General features: G+C 44.5%; 3 protein-coding genes across 3 annotated transcripts; 2 read left to right on the top strand and 1 right to left on the bottom strand.

The window, feature by feature from the left end:
• Nucleotides 1-400: 400 nt before the first annotated feature.
• Nucleotides 401-3,760, bottom strand: rpl21 (ribosomal protein L21). The gene is made up of 6 exons (XM_041861757.1): nucleotides 3,661-3,760; nucleotides 2,825-2,903; nucleotides 2,558-2,619; nucleotides 1,567-1,679; nucleotides 919-1,069; nucleotides 401-525 (listed from the first exon to the last, which is right to left on the bottom strand). The coding sequence occupies exons 2-6, from the start codon at nucleotides 2,889-2,891 to the stop codon at nucleotides 436-438; spliced, it is 483 nt and encodes a 160-aa protein (XP_041717691.1). The 5' UTR covers nucleotides 2,892-2,903; nucleotides 3,661-3,760; the 3' UTR covers nucleotides 401-435.
• A 380-nt stretch (nucleotides 3,761-4,140) lies between these two features.
• On the top strand, nucleotides 4,141-8,526 carry usp12a (ubiquitin specific peptidase 12a). Its single transcript, XM_041861296.2, has 9 exons — nucleotides 4,141-4,774; nucleotides 5,802-5,882; nucleotides 6,041-6,254; nucleotides 6,413-6,648; nucleotides 6,849-6,925; nucleotides 7,044-7,127; nucleotides 7,264-7,461; nucleotides 7,553-7,631; nucleotides 7,911-8,526. Exons 1-9 carry the CDS (start codon nucleotides 4,727-4,729, stop codon nucleotides 8,010-8,012), a joined length of 1,119 nt encoding a protein of 372 aa, XP_041717230.1. The 5' UTR covers nucleotides 4,141-4,726; the 3' UTR covers nucleotides 8,013-8,526.
• Nucleotides 8,527-11,846: 3,320 nt separating this feature from the next.
• gpr12 (G protein-coupled receptor 12) lies at nucleotides 11,847-14,273 on the top strand. Its single transcript, XM_041861326.1, has 2 exons — nucleotides 11,847-12,036; nucleotides 12,896-14,273. The coding sequence occupies exon 2, from the start codon at nucleotides 12,908-12,910 to the stop codon at nucleotides 13,925-13,927; it is 1,020 nt and encodes a 339-aa protein (XP_041717260.1). The 5' UTR covers nucleotides 11,847-12,036; nucleotides 12,896-12,907; the 3' UTR covers nucleotides 13,928-14,273.
• The last annotated feature ends 6,532 nt before the right edge of the window (nucleotides 14,274-20,805 follow it).

Here is a 20,805-nt window from a genome sequence, read left to right as displayed (position 1 = left end):
TGTTTAAAAGGCACAGTCAACTTAGAACTTAGTAAACTTCTGACCCACTGGAATTGTGTTACAGTGAATTATAAGTGAAATAATCTGTCTGTAAACAATTGTTGGAAAAATTACTTGGTGTCATGCACAAAGTAGATGTCCTAACAGACTTGCCAAAACTATAGTTTGTCAACAAGAAATGTGTGGAGTGGTTGAAAAACGAGTTTTAATGACTCCAACCTAAGTGTATGTAAACTTCCGACTTCAACTGTACATAACAGTAACTCAAGGTACCCATCAAGGGTCAGTTCTCCCCCTGCCCTGAAATCATCTCCTTCTCCCTTAGGTAGTTTTTGACATGTACAGAATTTACCAACATCCCTGCATGTTAGTGTACATAAGAGACTCAGGTTCACAGAAGTCTGTGTAGAAACAGTTTTATTTTGGTCAGCATAGTTATGCCATGAACTCATAGGGGATGGGCTCCAGCAGCTGGGGCTCGTTGCCCTTGGTGCTGACAAATCGGGCGTCACGGGGAGCAGTGGGCTGCAGGGGAGATAAAGAGGAAAGGACAAATGCACAGATGAGATGTCACTACAAATAATAATAATAACCTGCCATTTAGCAGGCGCTTTTATCCGAAGCGACTTACAGTCATGCGTGCATACATTTTACATGTGGATGCACAATTCAAAGGACTGTATTAGAAATAATGGCATGGCAGAATTACCATTACAGAACGCCTCAAACAATCAAAACAATCCACTATATCAGTGTTGGTGTCCTTTCTATATCTTCAATCTATCTGGACTGTTCAATTATGTAAAATAGTGACCAACAAGCCTGGTCCTAGAGAGCTACAGGATGTACAGCCCTTTATTAGTTAGCAGCGCATTAAAACACTACTGACAATGGCCCAGGTAAATCTGCTCTCCATACCTGGCGTTTCAGCTCAACCCAGGTGCCCTTCTGCTTGGCCTCCACCTTCCTCTTCTCATTCTCCTTGACACGCTGCAGGAAGCTGTCTCTGCTCTTAGAGTGCTTTACATGCTCAATACGCACGTTGATCCTCTTGGCCAGGATCTTACCCCTACAGAGAGAAGGGGAGACCGTTTTCAGCTTGGAAACAATCAGGGACATGGTCTTCACAACATACAAAAGGCTACTGGTCACAAGATGGATGTAAGCAACGTAATTGAGATCCTGACTTATCAGAAAACATTACACTTCCAAATGGCGAAAGACTTGTTATGCCATGACCTGTAATTGTGATTTTTTGTTGTTGTTGATGTGTCTCCTTCAACAACCCAAGTTCAAACATACGGTAGGTGCTTGGCTGGGGTGCTGAAGTACAAATACTGTCCCCCACGTGAATGACCACTTAGGACATAGGCCAGTCCAGGCGGCAAAGTGAAGATGGGGTTCTGAGACAGGCGACAATCAGACATCTGCAACGTCAACCTTCCTTTACAGAGATATTGGCAGGGCACATTCATTTCATTTATTAAAGCGCTTCAACATGAACAAGCTGGAAAGGAAACCGATACTGACCATTTTCCAATCCGCCACACATTGCCTTGTACTTACTTGACCTGCTTGTTGACAATGATGCCAACAGCATGTTGGGTTACGTTGTAGACTCTGCCCGTCTTGCCATGGTAGCACTTGTGAGGCATTCCTTTCTGGATGGTACCTGTACCCTAGAGGAGAGACATTCACAATCTTAGAGTTGCATTTTGGTGAAGTCCAAAATATAAATGTAGTTACTCTGCACTCACTACCAATAGCTACGTTTCCATCCAATTTGCCAACCGATGTTCATGCGAATATTTACAAGTCTGCATAAAACAATACGCATTTTCAGCACTGACTTTTTGTAGATAAATGGCTGTGCGTGATGATGTAGTGCACATAAAAATAACTTGCCGTTAAATTCCCATGTACCGAATGAAAAATACAAGTTAAATGGGTTTCCATCACATTTTCAACTCTGATGGATTTGTCACAACCTGTTGTGTTATATAGCAAATGTGCCCACTCTGGCTTTAACCAACAGCTAGCAGACACAGTGCAGGTAGGCTACCTACATTATGAGATTATTATGGATAAGAGCGATATTACTTCTATTTGTCAAACAGCAGCCAAGCATCAATCATCATGTCACCAGAATAAGACCCTCAATATTTATTGGGCAGAAGCATCAAGCTCATCACCTTGCACATTCACCACCCTGTGAAGTTCATCATAACTTATTTAAATCTGTAACCTAATAAATTGCATGGTTTCCGAGTCGTAGTGGGAGGACCAACCACACCATATCATCGCGTGACTCCAAATTTACTTCGATAATAAAGTTAAATCAATAGTTGTGCATAAAGGCATTTCCACTGCCATTTCTCACAATTTATTTTAGACAAAAAGATCCCACCATATAGAACGAACAAATTGTCTCTGCATTTATAAAATTGTTCCGGTGTCAGCCCAGTGGTGACTTTCATGCGTCAGGTAATTCATCCGCATAAAATTGATACATTGAAACCTGGTTAGTGAAACCTAGAAAAGGTGGAACAAACCCCACCTTGATGTCAACGATATCTCCCTTCCTGTAGATACGCATGTATGTGGACAGGGGAATGGGGCCTGAGGAACAAAATATATTGATTATTCACAACCAACCAAAACAACAATTCTAAAATGGACTTGAGTAACTAATGAAGGCTACTCAGCTGTGGATTCATGCCAGCAACACCCCTAATCTTGAGTTCTTGATTTTAAATAACTCAGAATTGTTAGTGACCTAACAAGACATTACAGTATATCTTCAGTCTTTCTGAAATGAACTCACCATGCTTGCGGAAGGCCCTGCTGAACATGTACCTCGTCCCCCTCCTCTTGCCTCTTGTGTTCGTCATGATGACTGATTACTGGAACATGGACATTCAAATGTTTGATAAACCCAATGGCAAAGTATGAATACTGTATTACTGTGGCTGTAAAAAGTATGGTTACAAGAGTGGTCTAGGATTATGTATACTGGGATTTAGTACAGTCAAAGGATGTAATGCTGTCAGATACAAAAACTTAATTTAACCCCCTATGTATCTATGCTATGTAACTAAATTACCAACAATACCCTGGTCATTTTAACGTTAACTTTATCACAACAGACTGCAGTTGTCAGGCTAACATCACTGCAAAGAAAATAAATGTTCTCCGAATCATAGATAGTGATTATTGTAAGATCCATCCCAGTACTAACAATAAGGGGACATTCAAAACATGGAAACGTCAGTCAAAAATACAACTTGCCACAAAACAAGTTACTTAGCTCGCAAACTCAGTCCAATACCGCTTCCTTTTCTCAGACTGACAATTAAGTTAACTGTCACGTTGCAACAAAGTTAAGTTATTTTAGATGTCAAATTTGCTGGCTGTGTATGCCATTGTGCCTAAGAAATAGGCAAATCCTGCGAACGCAGCAGTGGTTAGGGCCCGCATGGGAAGCCACGCTGTTACCCCATTCACAAGTCGTCTCACTATATGCTACACAGACGGTCTTTCATGGATGAATTCTCGCCTCAAATATAGAGTATGTTTTAACCTAATTATGTCAATGTCTTTATATGCATTTAAAACGACGTTTTATGATTTTACAGTCTTTAAAAGCGGAACACATCTTACCCCCGGTAGCTCGCAAGATGGCGGGTACGGCGGAAAGAAAGAATGAAAGACCGGAAACTCCTCCTTCTAAAATAGATTTCAGCATGGCCTTCATATTGCCTGAACAAACATGCTAGAGTATAATAATTGTTTTCCCCTCTGTGCTGATCTAAGTTCAGTTTTGATTCTATTCTATACATTTATCACAGACAACAACAACAATTTCAGATAATAGCTAACTTCCTTTCCTATTGGAATGTTGACGCACTGTAAAGCGTCAAATAAACAATATATGTCAGTGAACTGCTGAAAGACTCATCTAGTATTTTATTTTTTCTTTATTTAACTAGGCAAGAACACATTGTTATTTACAATGACCGGCCAAACCCGGACGACGCTGGGCCAATTGTGCGCCGCCCTATGGGACTCCCAATCACGGCTGGTTGGAATCGAACCAGGGGGTCTGTAGTGACGTCTCAAGCACTGAGATGCAGTGCCTTAGACCGCTGCGCCACTCGGGAGCCCCTCATATAACCTTTTTTAGCAAAATGTATTAAAATAATGCATATTTAGTTGTGCTTGTGCATTATCGAAATATTTGATCGATGAACTGCTGACCGTGACAGCTAGCTAGATAGACATGTAAATTGGATTCTCGTCTCAAAAGCCTGATCAAAGATTCAGTGAGTTTGACATTGATTACAGTCGTCAATCTCTACACAGCTGTATGTCCAGAATTGCTAATGTGGGCATATCTGTCAATGTTATATTACGTACGCCACAGAACATGGACATCGGATGGAGGTTGTCTTGCACGGCGCTAAAACGGTCATGGCAAGAAGGGATCTAGCTTTTGTCAAATTAACGTAAAAAGTTGATTTTGTTGTTGTTGCATTTTAGCTAACTAAATATTTTCTTAACCTTAACCTTATTCTGCTAAATCTGACGTTAATTTGACAAAAACTGGATCGCTTCCAGAGATGACCCTCTAAGACCAAGCGGAGCTCCCATCGCCCGTCCAGTGTGTCCTGTCACAAGGGAGTCCTCGCCTCCACGCGGTGATTGGGTGGAAGATGGCGCTGGGCGAATGGAAATCCTAATGACAGTTTCCAAATTTGCCTCTTTTTGTACCATGGTGAGTAAATGGCATCTTCTAAACACATTGCGAAGTGATGTGAGGGAGGCACGACAACCGTGGTTGTGTTGTTTCCATCTTACGTGACAGGGAAGATGGTTAAAATCGTCTGCTTGTCGTGGCTTCACTCACTGACACGACAGTCTTGTTTTCGTCTCACGTTCTATAGCTAGCTATGATAACTAATGTCATAGGCGTTTAAATTGTTATATTAGCAAGCTGTTTATGTATGATATTGCATTAATTAGTGAAGACAAGTTAAATGCTGTGTTTATCTCCTCCCGCACTGTGACCCAGTGACCGCACCGCATAGCTCTGCGGCTTCAGCACCTGGCACTGTAACGTTAACTTGTTACCGCGTCTAGCTAACTTGCACATTCATTTAGCAGTAAAGCAGTGTGGATGTCAAGGCATTTCAACACTGGACACAATTTGAATACTAAATCAACATAACTGAATAATTGTTAGCTGAGTTTATTCAACTCCACGATCATTGTCAGTTGTGCTTTTCCTGTATGTGAATGCTAATTTAGCTAGCCAACATTTCCAGTTAGCTACAGTAGCTAGTTAGTTAGCTATACCATTGTGACTGATGAAATAGTGAGTTGTCTTCCTGTAAACCCCTTATCTGAATACTTCCGAAGCGCGAGCTATTTTTGGAACACAGCAGATGACGACATGATCAGCTGCTAGACAAGACTGACTGGCTGTCATGTTGTTCCCAGTTTGCAAAGATAACTACTTAGTTTGGCAAACCTGTCAGACAGACGTCATTCATTTGGATCTTACATTTAATTGTGTTAATTATTTAGGATCATAACCAACCTCTGCCCATGTAGGCCTACAAAGGAAGTCCTGGTTGCTGTGCAAATGCATGGTTAGGGTCATGTTCCATTATCAAAGAATGACACAGTCATTTTGCCCCCCCCACAGCTATTGGCATTGGATATGAAATTCAATTTAGAACTATTGATCGGTACACACTCCCATCGACCTATGCTAAAAATATCAGCACTTTGTGTTACAGGGCGCCAATGCCTCCGCTCTGGAGAAAGAGATTGGCTCAGAGCAGTTCCCTGTCAACGAGCACTACTTCGGATTGGTCAACGTGAGTGAGAGTGCCGTAGTTCACATGCACATGTCTACATAATCTTTGTTACAGATCACATGTGCCTTATCCATGCAGATGGTTATAATCATTGTGTATATGTGTGTGTCCAGCTCTTTGCCTTACTCTCTGTATCCGTCCTTGTATTTGCCCCCCAGTTTGGGAACACGTGCTACTGTAACTCGGTGCTGCAGGCGCTGTACTTCTGCCGTCCGTTCCGGGAGAAGATCTTGGCATACCGCAGCCAGCCCCGACGCAAGGAGAACCTGCTGACCTGCCTGGCTGACCTGTTCCACAGCATCGCCAACCAGAAGAGGAAAGTGGGAGTCATACCACCCAAGAAGTTCATCACGCGCCTACGCAAGGAGAATGGTGAGAGGGAGATAGTATGCTTGTAGTTCGGGATGGGGGGGAATGGAGGAAACGGTTGATGGTTGAAAATGTTGTGGGTGTGAATATTTTGACAGACCCTCTATCCCCTGTTCCCTACCCACCTCCTCTCCCCCTCTCCTCTCCATCTCCCTCTGCAGAGCTGTTTGACAACTACATGCAACAGGATGCCCATGAGTTCCTGAACTACCTGCTCAACACCATCGCTGACCTGCTGCAGGAGGAGAGGAAGCAGGACAAGACCAACGGCCGCCTGGCCAATGGCTCACTCGACTCCCAGAACAACAATAGCAACGCCCCGCCTCCCTCCACCTGGGTCCACGAGATCTTCCAGGGCACCCTCACCAACGAGACCCGCTGCCTCACCTGTGAAACGGTACATACCGTCTGAGTCTAAAGCCCCCCACCCACATCAACTTGTGATGTCCCTGTTGTTGTGGTCAGCAGGATGCAATACATGTCGGTGATACACTGTAGATAGAAGGCAGGCTCAAGTTCTGTTGGCTCGAAGATGGACAAAATGAAGTTTCCGTCTGGCTCTAGTCATGACAGGATGCTGTTGTTTTCTCCCTACAGATCAGCAGCAAAGATGAAGACTTCCTTGACCTGTCAGTGGATGTGGAACAGAACACGTCCATCACACACTGTCTCAGGTAACGACACCTGACTACAATAACACATTACATACTGACTGGCCTGTGTATTGCTTCTTGCTCCGTGTGACTCCAAGTACTCTGACCCCTCCCTCTCCTTCTCTATTTCTCTGTCCAGGGGGTTTAGTAACACAGAGACTCTCTGCAGTGAGTATAAGTACTACTGTGAAGAATGTAGAAGCAAACAGGAGGCACACAAAAGGTCAGTGTTGGCAGTGTTGTGTTCATTGTAAAAGTAAACAAATGTATTATTCTGTGATGACCATGTTTATCTCTAGTATAAGGTGTGTGTGTGTTCTGCATCTGCGTCCACTGTAATTGACTCACTTCCCCCCCAGGATGCGTGTGAAGAAGCTGCCTATGATCCTGGCTCTACACCTGAAGAGGTTTAAGTACATGGAGCAGCTGCAGCGCTACACCAAGCTGTCCTATCGCGTTGTCTTCCCTCTGGAGCTCCGCCTCTTCAACACCTCCGGAGACGCAACCAATCCCGAGAGGCTCTATGACCTGGTCGCCGTCGTGGTGCATTGTGGGAGGTCAGTGTTGTTTACTAGGTTGTCTAAAAGTATTCTAACTGACCCTTAAGGTTGTGAGTGTGTGTTGCTGACTCCGTCGTCTTGTTTTCAGTGGTCCAAACCGAGGACACTACATCGCCATTGTGAAGAGTCACGACTTCTGGTTGCTGTTTGATGACGACATTGTAGAGGTAAGATATTGTGTGTGTGTATGGGTTGGTTCTTCTTTCCTTGTGGGGACTTAAAATCCCCAAAAGTCCCACAAGGATTGTAAAACAATAAAAAATGTGGACAAAGGCTATTTTAGGGTTAGGGTAAGGTGTTTGTGGTTAGTTAGGGTTAGGGGAGATAGGAATTTTAGGTCCCCACGAGGATGGAAGAACACAAACTGTGTGTGCGAACATGCATACGTGCGCCCTTGTGTTTTGTGCGACCCTATTGACCTGTGTTGTCTCTCCTTGGCTCTGCAGAAGATAGACGCCCAGGCCATAGAGGAGTTCTACGGCCTCACCTCTGAGATCTCCAAGAACTCTGAGTCAGGCTACATCCTATTCTACCAGTCGAGAGACTGACTAGCCCTGGAGAGGACAGCACCACTCAGTGGAGCGGAGGACCATACTAATGTACACCCCTCTGGTGTCACACACATCTCCACAGGTGGCATTCATACCTGTGTATATGGAGCTACTGCAGCCCAGCCTCAGTCCCCCCCCATCCCCCCATCCTCCTACCTCCCCCACCCCGTCACTTAGGCTGGAGATGTTGCTACAGGGAGTTGTGTCAAAGGTTCAGTGGACGTTGTATCAAAGTTTTGAGTTGGAAAGCTGTTTAATGAGGGTTGTACAGAGGTTGTGTGAATGAGGCGTTGGTTATAGCATGGGGTTTTGGGTGGGGTGAGTGGGTATTTAATGATTAATGTGTTGTAATATCGGCCAGGCGTCTACACACTCCCTCAGACTGCAACTCTGCTTTGGTGCCTGGCTGGGGCCTAGTCAGAGCAGACCAGTTGACTGTACAGTCGTGGTCAAACGTTTTGAGAATGACACAAGTATTGGTCTTCAAAGTTCGCTGCTGCAGTGTTTAGATATTTTTGTCAGATGTTACAATGGTATACTGAAGTATAATTACAAGCATTCCATAAGTGTCAAAGGCTTTTATTGACAATTACATTAAGTTTATGCAAAGAGTCAATATTTGCAGTGTTGAATCTTCTTTTTCAAGACCTCTGCAATCCACCCTGGCATGCTGTCAATTAACTTCTGGGCCACATCCTGACTGATGGCAGCCCATTCTTGCATAATCAATGCTTGGAGTTTGTGAGAATTTGTGGGTTTTTGTTTGTCCACCTGCCTCTTGAGTATTGACCACACGTTTTCAATGGGATTAAGGTCTGCGGAGTTTCCTGGCCATGGACCCAAAATGTCGATGTTTTGTTCCCCGAGCCACTTAGTTATCACTTTTGCCTTATGGCAAGGTGCTCCATCATTCTGGAAAATGCATTGTTCATCACCAAACTGTTCTTGGATGGTTGGGAGAAGTTGCTCTCGGAGGATGTGTTGGTACCATTCTTTATTCATGGCTGTGTTCTTAGGCAAAATTGTGAGTGAGCCCACTCCCTTGGCTGAGAAGCAACCTCACACATGAATGGTCTCAGGATGCTTTACTGTTGGCATGACACAGGACTGATGGTAGCACTCACCTTGTCTTCTCCGGACAAGCTTTTTTCCGGATGCCCCAAACAATCGGAAAGGGGATCCATCAGAAAAAATGACTTTACCCCAGTCCTCAGCAATCCAATCCCTGTAACTTTTGCAGAATATCAGTCTGTTCCTGATGTTTTTCCTGGAGAGAAGTGGCTTCCTTGCTGCCCTTCTTGACACCAGGCCATCCTCCAAAAGTCTTTGCCTCACTGTGCGTGCAGATGCACTCACACCAGCCTGCTGTCATTCCTGAGCAAGCTCTGCACTGGTGGTGCCCCGATCCCGCAGCTGAATCAACTTTAGGAGACAGTCCTGGCGCTTGCTGGACTTTCTTGGGCGCCCTGACGCCTTCTTCACAACAATTGAACCTCTCTCCTTGAAGTTCTTGATGATCCGATAAATGGTTGATTTAGGTGCAATCTTACTAGCAGCAATATCCTTGTCTGTGAAGCCCTTTTTGTGCAAAGCAATGATGACGGCACGTGTTTCCTTGCAGGTAACTATGTTTAACAGAGGAAGAACAATGATTTCAAGCACCACCCTCATTTTAAAGCTTCCAGTCTGTTATTCTAACTCAATCAGCATGACAGAGTGATCTCCAGCCTTGTCCTCGTCAACACTCTCACCTGTGTTAACGTGAGAATCACTGACATGATGTCAGCTGGTCCTTTTGTGGCAGGGCTGAAATGCAGTGGAAATGTTTTTGGGGATTAAGTTCATTTTCATGGCAAAGAGGGACTTTGCAATTAATTGCAATTCATCTGATCTCTCTCCATAACATTCTGGAGTATATGCAAATTGCCATCATAAAAACTGAGGCAGCAGACTGTGAAAATTAATATGTGTGTCATTCTCAACTTTTGACCAACGACTGTACATGAAGGGAGAGTGGGGAGGTGAGTGTTCCAGGTGTGGGACAGTTGGGTCATGTATTTCTACCATGTACAGAGTGGTATTTGTATAAATATTATGAGAAGAATAAGATGATATTATCATTTTTAAAAAAAACTAAGACCTTGAGAAGTATATGTATTGTCTCTATGGTGCACTTTTGATACCGTTTTGTAGGTGTTGGCAAGGTTTATGTGAGGGTTTGCTCGAAACGGCCTGTTGTGAAATGGTCATTTTCTGTTTTAAAGAAATATTAATAAAAGCTAATAGATACAGGCTGTGAGTGTGTGTTCTACTTTCATGGAATGGTTCCTCTCCCACGGGTGCACACTGATGACTCATCATTGCTCAGCACTGCCCTTCAGTGGTTCTACCTGGTCACTACAGGTTCATACTTGCAACAGCACAACAGCAGTCTATTTTTTTATTAATTCACACCTCCAGTCATGATGCTGCCTATGTAAGCAGACCACCCACTGTTGCCTTAACAACAACAGGGCTAGATGATGCTAGTGCAGACAGCTCACTGTATCAAAGGCAGCTGTGTGGAGGAGACTACTGACTAGCCACCTACAGACTTAATCAAAATGGGGATATTTTGCAAATTAATTTCCTTTTGTTAATGAATGATTGAAAGCACAGTACAGAGGGACTGATAGTGATGAGGGATAGGGACAGAGAAGATGGAGAATCGGAAGGAGGTGGCGCAGTGGTCTAAGGCACTGCATCGCTGTGCTACTAGAGATCCTGGTTCGAATCCAGGCTCTGTTGTAGCCGGCCGCGACTGGGAGACCCATGGGGAGGCGCACCATTGGCCCAGCGTCGTCCAGGGTATGGGAGGGAATGGCCGGCAGGGATGTAGCTCAGTTGGTAGAGCATGGCGTTTGCAACGCCAGGGTTGTGGGTTCGATTGCCACGGGGGACGAGTATGAAAAAATATAAAAATAATAATAATGTATGCACTCACTACCTGTAAGTCGCTCTGGATAAGAGCGTCTGCTAAATGACTTAAATGTAAATGTAATTATGGTTAGAATAGACATGCCCAGAATAGCAAAACACATGGGTCTAGGAGAAATGTGGACGAACGTCGGAATCTGAAGTAAAATTGGTCAAACAGATACCACACCCTGGTAACAAATCATAACTCATAAAGTAACTGTCCAGTAAAAATCTAACTTTTAAAAGTAATATTCTGATCATTTATACCCAAATAAGGTTGTTGACTCGTCCTATGGCCTACTGGTATTTGTGACCAAAGCATACATTTGAGAAAAAATACTTTCAAAAACCCACCTCAAAATTGTATCTCAAACAGACCATTTAAAAAATGCTTCCTATTTCCTCATAGAGGATGATGTCATCTTCTGTCTACTTGCATTTTTTTTTTTATGACTGGTATATGCCCACACCATTAATTCTGTTGTTGGGGTATGCCCACACCATTCCAACACAGAAAAGCTGCTTTTTAACATAATTACAATTTTTGAAAGGAATACTATTTCACTCTTATTGTCATTAATTATAGGTCATATTTCATAGAAATCTGGAAACACTGGACAGCTCCTTAAAAATAAAAAGATAGACACATACACACAATGATGCCCACAACACTATTGTCTGTCTATGTCCTTGAGCAGTGGACGCTGACAGACGAGTAGGTCTTCCTGGTATTGAGCTGTTGCTGTCTCGTCCTCCGGTAAGGGGTATTGAACAAACAGGACGCGTCTCGGAATCTGGCCCGTTAGAGAGCAGCGCTCCCCCTTTTCCCCACCCCGGCTCGCTGCACAGCCGCAGTCCACAGCAACGCTCCTGTAAAGCCTCTGCTCCACTTTCCCTGCTCTCCCTCTGCTTCAGTAAAGACCCACCCACCCCCCGGTGTTACAGTGCTGCATCTCCATCTGATCGGGGCGCTGCACCTGCCGCCATCGTTATCAATAGCCTATAATGGAAATACAGCAAGGACGCACTTTTATCTAGACGGGCGCCGCACCGCGGAGTCAAGGTAAGCATGTGAATAGTGGTGGATACATGGATGAATGAATGAATGAATGAATGAATGAATGAATGAATGAATGAATGACTGAATGGACGGTCTATTTGAGGAAAATTGTTAATGCAATGCAACCTAGGCTTTTGGGAAAACCAAAGGTGATTAAATATTATTAGGCCTAATGTTGAGACTCGTGAGAAGGTAAGAGAGCAGCACCACAAAGGACTAGGATGCTGAAATTGTCTGTTTTGCGTTATTGCAAGCATCCACGGGTTGTGGCTGAGAAGAGGCTGTCGCGACCATTGCCTCTTATGGTGGTGTGCGATTCATGTACAATCGAATGTGTCCATAGTGCAAGGTGCATGTCTTTTAGGGTTCCTATTCCTACATTGTGTGGTTTTCATAATTAGGCCTAATATCAATGTATGATCGATTATTATAGTAGGCCTATTTGGAAAGACATTATATGGAGCTTATTGATGAGTAGCCTACATAATCTGCCACCACAACAACTATAGCAAGTATAGGCAAGTGTGTATTGTTCTTTCAATTAATATCAGATAGGGTACAATACATTTTAGATTATAATCAGGCTATGAGTGATCTCTTGTTACTGTATTAAAAATAAGGTATGAAATGCGCATGTGTGGGTAGAGAAATATTGTTTAGGCTACTATAGTCCTCTATGAATGTATCTTATGTGTGAGCTCTCATCTCTGTGTGGCTTCTCAAGTGTGTGTGTGTGTGTCTGAAGTGCCACTGCTAGTGTGTGTGTGAATTTTGACATGTGTGTGTGTTTGGTGTATGCGTCAACGTGTGCGTGTGTGTGTGACCTCTTATAACGCTAGTATGTGTGTGTGTGTGTTTCCAGACTGGGGGCACAATGAGTGACAACTATGAGGCGTCGGTCACCCCCAGCTGGCTGACCCCTGACCCCACAGCCTGGTCCAGCAGTGGAGACGGATTCACGGACAACGCCACCTACTCATCTCTGGACTCCTTCCCCCCGGTGCCCCCTCTCCTGGTCAACCCCTGGGACATCTTGCTGTGCTCCTCAGGGACCCTCATCGCCTGTGAGAACGCCCTGGTGGTGCTGGTGATCTGGCAGAACCCGTCTCTCCGAGCCCCCATGTTCCTGCTGATCGGCAGCCTGGCCCTGGCTGACCTCCTGGCTGGTCTGGGCCTGGTGCTCCACTTCACCTTGGCCTACCTGCTGAGGTCTGACTCGGCCCAGCTGCTGACTGTGGGTCTGGTGGTGGCCTCCTTCTCAGCCTCTGTCTTCAGCCTGCTGGCCATCACCATAGACCGCTACCTGTCACTCTACTACGCCCTGACCTACAACTCAGAGCGCACCGCCGCCTTCACCTACACCATGCTGGTCCTCCTCTGGGGCCTGTCCTTCTGTCTGGGCCTACTTCCCGTCATGGGTGTGAACTGCCTGGCGGAGGAGTCGACGTGCAGCGTGGTGCGCCCGCTGACTAAGAACAACGTGGTGGTGCTGTCCGTCTCCTTCCTGCTGCTGTTTGGCCTCATGCTGCAGCTGTACGTCCAGATCTGTAAGATCGTCATGCGTCACGCCCACCAGATCTCCCTGCAGCATCACTTCCTGTCCACCTCACCCCACTACGTCACCACCAGGAAGGGCGTGTCCACGCTGGCCATCATCCTGGGGACGTTCGCTGCCTGCTGGATGCCCTTCACCGTCTACTCCCTCGTCGCCGACTACACGTACCCACCGCTCTACACCTACGCCACCCTGGTGCCCGCCACCTACAACTCAGTCATCAACCCAGTGATCTACGCCTTCAGGAACCAGGAGATCCAGCAGGCTCTGTGGCTGGTGTGTTGTGGCTGTATACCGGCCAGGGTGGCCCACTGTGCCCGGACCCCCAGCCACGTCTGACCCAGACCCAGGCCCTGGAAGGGAAGGAGAGAGGTGCCCTGGGAAGAGGAAGGTAGGGAGGCAGGCAGGCGGTCTGGGCTCAAGCTGGGTCTACTCCATGGCTCTGTGTCTCCATGGCTGGGCTGTATCCAGTGATGGATGGAGGTGGAGGGATAAGTAGAGTACAGTATATATCTTTGAGTATAGGGCTTTAGCCCATTGCCTGTGATGGGATAGGCGGATGGATGGCTGTGGAAGTGAGTGGTGGAGGATTTGGTGTTTTTGCTCCATGCAATCAATCAATCAATCAAATTTTATTTATAAAGCCCTTTTTACATCAGTAGATGTCACAAAGTGCTGTACAGAAACCCAGCCTAAAACCCAAAACAGCAAGCAATGCAGATGTAGAAGCAAGGTGGCTAGGAAAAACTCCCTAGAAAGGCAGAAACCTAGGAAGAAACCTAGAGAGGAACCAGGTTCTGAGGGGTGGCCAGTCCCCTTCTGGCTGTGCCAGGTGGAGATTACAACAGTACATGGCCATTAAGGCCAGATTTTTCTCCAAAATGTTCAAACGTTCATAGACGACCAGCAGGGTCAAATAATAATCACAGTGGTTGTGGAGGTTGAAACAGGTCAGTACATCAGGAGTAAATGTCACTTGGCTTTTCATAACCGGGCATTTAGAGGTTGAAATAGCAGGTGCGGTAGAGAGAGAGTTGAAAACAGCAGGTCTGGGACCAGGTAGCATGTCGGGTGAACAGGTCAGGGTTCCATAGCAGCAGGCAGAAGAGTGAAAACTGGAGCAGCAGCACGACAAGGTGGACTGGACAGCAAGGGGTCATCAGGCCAGTTAGTCCTGAGGCATGGTCCTAGGGCTCAGGTCCTCCGGGATTTGAGGGAGAGGTGCAAGGTGTACTATGGGCCTACTGCACTACCGTCCGACCTTCTCTATCGCCATGTCTTCCCCGATTAAATATAAAACAACATCACATAATCTGACTGCTGCCACCATAGGTGTACCATCCCCCCTCCACACTTTCACCGGGGGTTTACGTTCCACGCCTTGTTCTGCAGATGGTTAGGAAAAGACGGTGGCATGCGGCGGCATCAGGCAGCAGATGAAGATTACATAGGATGATGTAGCCTACATCGTTTTAGCCGCTTTTCCTGATGTGCGTTTTCTTTCCTCCATAAAAGGATTGAGAGATTATTCTAGACATTTAAACTTGTCCCACAAATTAAGGAGCTCGTGTGTGTGCAAAAAGACAATGTATGTGTCCCATGGACAGAGAGGGAGAGCGAGAGGAGTGGAGGGAGTGATGAGCAAGAGGGGGCGATGATCAAGATGCAGACGTTTCCTACAATGAAGCCGGGCTGCGGCTAGAGCATCTCATCTCGCTGCTGCACTCTGAACGTGCATCGAAAGCTAAACAACCGCGAGAGGCTAAAAATAGCCCCGGCTCTCTGTGATCCGCGCGCCCTGCGTCCTCCGCAGACACCGAGTCAAGAAACCAAGCCGAGGAGGAGGAGAGCGGGCGCTTATCTTCCCTTCCATCCATCTTTCTCTCTCCCCATTTCGCTTTAAAGCTCCCGCCCTTAAGCGTGTGAGAATGTATTATGATGTTCTGTTTGCTTTAGATTCTGAGGTGACAACAGCCTCCAGAAGATACCCTGATTGACCTACCCCTTGCATGTGCCAAATGCCCTTAGATTATGATAAGGCCTTTGGGTTTGATAGTTTTTTTGTTATCTCCGTTTTATCTCATTGCTTCTTCATACATAAAAAGTTAAATACTCATAACTAATTCATTATGTATTTTCCGCACGTTAAGTAGGTAGGCTGACTTCTCTTGAAAGTAGAGGAGAGTGAAATGTTCTCTCTGCAGATCAAGCAGTTAGACCGGCTGGGAGCTGTTTAAACTAAATGTATTATGGGGATCCTCGCTATATAAGCCAAGTTACAATTTCCACCAAGTGTGTTAACCCTATTGGCACGATGTGTAGGGTGTTTGCTTCTTACGCCAGAGACCCGGGTTTGCTTCCAGCTACGTCTGTTTGCTACATTTGTGTCAGAAGTGGGATGGCGGCCGTGGGGCCATCGGACTACACAGTCCGATATGCATGAAGGGACTGAGGTTAGTCAAAGCACGGGGAGGTTCCATCCCGTTCAGAGGGGGCAGTGTAGCGTTCGTCCCTATATGAGCTATGTTACAATTCTGGCAAAGTGGGTGTTTACCTTTCACACCAGAGACTCGGGTTTGCTTCCCACAATCGCTGTTAGCTACAGTATTTTTCTATTCATTTGATCTTTTAGCCTATCCATTAGGTTATGAAAACGCCTGATCACCAACCTTCAACCTGCATGTTGCAAAGGACTTTAATGTATATATTTTCCCCTGATACTGCAACCTGGTCTCAGAGCATTTTGGTATTATTCTGTATGTAAATCTGAGATATTCCGTTTTGTATTATATGTTATGTTTGGTATGGTTACATAAGACAGAGGCTTAACCCAAAGACTGCGAGTTTGAATCTCATCACGGACAACTTTTGTATTTTAGCTAATTAGCAACTTTTCAACTACTTACTACTTTTTAGCTACTTTGCAACTACTTAGCATGTTAGCTCAACTTCACCTAACCCTAACCTTAACCCTTTATAGTTAACCCTAACCCTTTAGCCATCACCTCCCAAACTTAACCCTAACCTTAACCCTAACCCCTAGCCTAGCTAACGTTAGCAAGCTAGCTAACGTTAACCACCTAGCTAGAATTCGGAACATATCATATATTGTACTTTTCATAAATTCGTAACATATTGTACAAATTGTAATGCGTAACACCATACGAAATGGGGATGGACATCCACAAAGTAATACATGCCATATGAAACGTAACATATCATACTAAATTGAGTTTCGCGGATTTACATACAGAATAATACGCAATGCTCTGAGACCAGGTTGCAAGCCATAGCCAGGACTAGGCCTATAGGCTAAACCATCTCTACCACTCATAGCACTTCCCACTCCCCACCTGTCATAATAAAACCAGTCAGTCACACGGATTTATGCATAGCCTAATAAATTGGCAATACAATCGCATGCAGAAAACTCTGTACCTTTTATGTTTTTAGTTTATACATTAACCTAGTATATGTTTTTATTTTATTAGAAAGCACTCTAAAATATAAGGTAGGCCGGTTAATAATTTTTTCCTTTGTCATGACAAATAGGTCAAGTCATCAGCAGTCACCTATAATAGTCTTGTAATTGCTACTCTAAACCTCATACTGTTGCAAAAAAGAAAACCTGAGCTACAATCATCGATGAATGCTGAGCCAATCAGAAAAGTGTATGATCATGGGAATTCCATAATTTAAATATAGTATGGACACCTAAACCCACCCCTCTCTTTCACCATTCCTCTTGTCTCCCGAGTGGCACAGTGGTCTAAGGCACTGCATCGCAGTGCTAGCTGTGCCACTAGAGATCCTGGTTCGACCGGGAGACCCATGGGGCGGCGCACAATTGGCCCAGCGTAGTCCAGGGTAGGGGAGGGAATGGCCGGCAGGGATGTAGCTCAGATGGTAGAGCATGGCAGGGTTGTGGGTTCAATTCCCACGGGAGTATGAAAATAAAATAAAATAAATGTATGCACTCACTAACTGTAAGTCGCTCTGGATAAGAGCGTCTGCTAAATGACTAAAATGTAAAATGTAAATAACACATCTATGACTGAACATATCCAGATGATCAATAATCTAAGTGACAGACCATGGTACAATTAGTGTTATTTTTCTTTGATCTTTGGATAACGAGAAAGGAGGAGAGCAGTGGCACATCTTGTTCTTCCAGCTATGGATGTCTCCTGCCTCCTGGAACCACTTCCTTACGGTGGTTGATAAAAGCCTGTCAACACCACCCCCTGACTTAAGAGGATTTGGGTTTAATATGGAAGACACATTTCGGTTGAATGCATTCAGTTGTGCAACTGACTAGGTATCCCTTCCCTTGATCATACCCAGGTGAGCGGATGTCACGCTGATTGCCTAGAGAGTACCACTTCCTCCTGATTCGGCTCGCACGGAGGCTCGAACCCAGGACCTTTGCTTTGCTAACACACATGACCGCGCTCCTTGACAACGTACCAACCGTTTGAGCTATCGAAAAATATCTAATTTGATAGTACCATCAGCGACATTTCAAGCTAGCTGTGGATTGATTTTATGGTAGTTCTTAACTCTGTTACACCATCACCCTTCACACATTGCTTGTTCATGAGGGTCAATCTGCCCCAGATCCTCATTCTGCCCCGTCACATCAGCCAGCAGCAATAACGAAGTGTAAATTACTTCATGGACCGATAGCAATAGTCTGTCAGCAATAACCAATGATGTGTAGAAACCCTGGATGACAGACAGTGTGCGCTGTATTGAAGCCACCGCGCAGCCATCTTGGTACTTCCCCCCTCCCCCCAGTGTAACAAATATTTTGGAAGCTATAGAAATGCATTTATTAATGTCTACATTCGTTTTTGATAGGTTTATTATATTACAGACACCTTCATGCGTACTGTAAAATTATATTATGTGAGCTAAACATAAAACTGAAAAATTATATTTTAAGAAATTCCTTAAAATAATGTGTTTTATTACTAATGTTACTGTCCCCTCTACAACAAAACAAATACTTAAATACATGTAATTTTGTCCTTGAAACATTGTAGAATTCCATTCTTTCCTATGCTGCTCCAACTGGGGAGTGCCAATATGGCCGACCGGTGGCTTCAAAGCCTCTCAATGGCTAATAAATAGCGTCAGCAATCCAGGGTTTATAAACATCATTGGCAATAACAGCCTCTTCCCAGCAGCATGACCACCTCCAGCATGATGATATACAATGACAATGAACAACAGCCCTTATCTACGATGCCTAGCAGAGTCCTTATACAACCAGGCCCAAACAAGGACTCTCAACTTCCCCAATACTTGTGCCGTATGGGATTTCTCCAAATGGGAAATTAGATCTTGACTTGTGTGTTTTGTTTTTGAAAATGTGAATGGGACAGGATACTGACTGCCACCGCCCAGTATTCTGTCATTACTCATTACAATGTACACTGCCTCCTTTGATCTGAATCTACTGTTGTATTCTCTGGCTATGGTCGTCTTCAATATCTTACATTGAATGAAACCAGACTCTGTGAGAAAATATGTCACCGGTTTTCAGTTGCATCTGCCTTTGTGAACATATTAAGTGTTTTTGAGTGTCGTAAACCTAAGTGTCTGTGAATAAGGAAAATCTTTCTGTGCATATGAGTTGCATGGCCTCTGAGTGTGTGCATGTGTGTACGATGTGTGTGTGTGTGTGTTTGTGATCAGCAGCACAGACCTACTGTATATCTGTCTCCATGGGGACAGTAGATCTGAGGATTTACTTTCTGTGTGATCCTTTGACCAGTCTTCCCATCATTCTGAGAGAAGTGGCCTCATCACACAAATTCCACCACAGGAATGACAGAGGATAGTTCCTGATGTGTTGAAATGAATAGTGGAGGTGTGCAGCGGCTGACCCTGAGGGGTTAAGGCAATGACGTCACGTGACTGATGGAATAAGATCTCCTATTACAGGTTCTGGTGGCTCTTCACAGACCAACAAGGCCAAGAAGACAATGTCCTTTACCTTTGAAGAATAATCTATTTTGTTATATTTAGTGAAAGTTTCTATATTTTCTTCCAGCGTTGTCACACCTGAATTCTGATATATCTAAAGTATCTTGTATTTTAATGCGCTGTAGAGCCTCTTCTGAATGTATTGGTAAATACATTATTGTTTATTTAATAAGGCAGCCTGTTGACCAATTCGATTCTGTAAATAGAGCATGCATATCATTATAGGGGTGTTATGACATCATGTATGGTGCTACCTACTCCAGGGTCCAAGGGGGACTCAGGTGCACCATTTTTGAGTGACATTACATTTTACCCCCTATTACTGTAATTCTAAAGCCTGTTTACATTTCAATCCCTAGCCCCTTCCCCCAATCCCTCCCCCTTCTTTAGGCAGATCTGCAAAGTCTGGATAGGTGAAAGCAGCATGGCGTACACTTTCCTTAGCCTGTTGGAGGGCTAGGTGGAGCTGTCAAAGTACTACTTATCCAAACCTTGAGGATGTGCTGGACCAATGAGCTAAGGGCTAGGGACAGAAATTAAACCGTGCCTACCTTATTTTGTCAATGTTCTCTCATGTACAGTAATGTCTATCATTCAAGGCTCAAGGTGAGCTTTCATAGTTGGATAGGTGCAAACAAGGGCTTCACATTCTTGAGTAGACAAAGGAACCACTGGTGTGTGGATATGGTACTTTACTGTTTGGATAGCATATTTACTTAATGTTAAAGTATTGTGCCGTGTAATCGCACAGAAAAGTGTCATTTTGATTGTACAGAGGAATTAACTTTGATGTGGTTGGAGTAGTTTCTAGTGTGGCTGGTGGGGTTTCAAGAGTTGTGGGTGAATTATGTGGTTTGGTACCCCGATCCAGAGCTAAATACAAGCCTTTTAAATCCTCAATGGCTTTGAGAAGGGGGGTTGGGGCGATGGGATGCTACAGTAACAGCATCTGCGTTGTTTTAAATGTGAAATGCACTTTATGTTTTTGGACAAAAAAATGGCACAACAAATTAAGTATCTGCTAAATGAAAACTACAAATGATAATCAACATGCACTAACTGAGATATTGTAAGACGTGTGAACGTGGTGTGTATTTTTTCAAGGTGTTAGTTGTAACTTTTTGTTGCTTTGGTTAGTTTACTGAATTGAGAGATCTTGTTAATTTTGTATTAAAAGAATGTGCTGTGCATTAAAAACACAAGCGTGTGTTGGTTTGTTTTGTTCA

This window comes from Coregonus clupeaformis, chromosome 34 (genome assembly GCF_020615455.1).
Source record: "Coregonus clupeaformis isolate EN_2021a chromosome 34, ASM2061545v1, whole genome shotgun sequence".
Taxonomy (NCBI): Eukaryota; Metazoa; Chordata; class Actinopteri; order Salmoniformes; family Salmonidae; genus Coregonus; species Coregonus clupeaformis.
The sequence above is the reverse complement of the archived record's forward strand: the minus strand, read 5'-3'. Positions and strand labels throughout refer to the sequence as shown.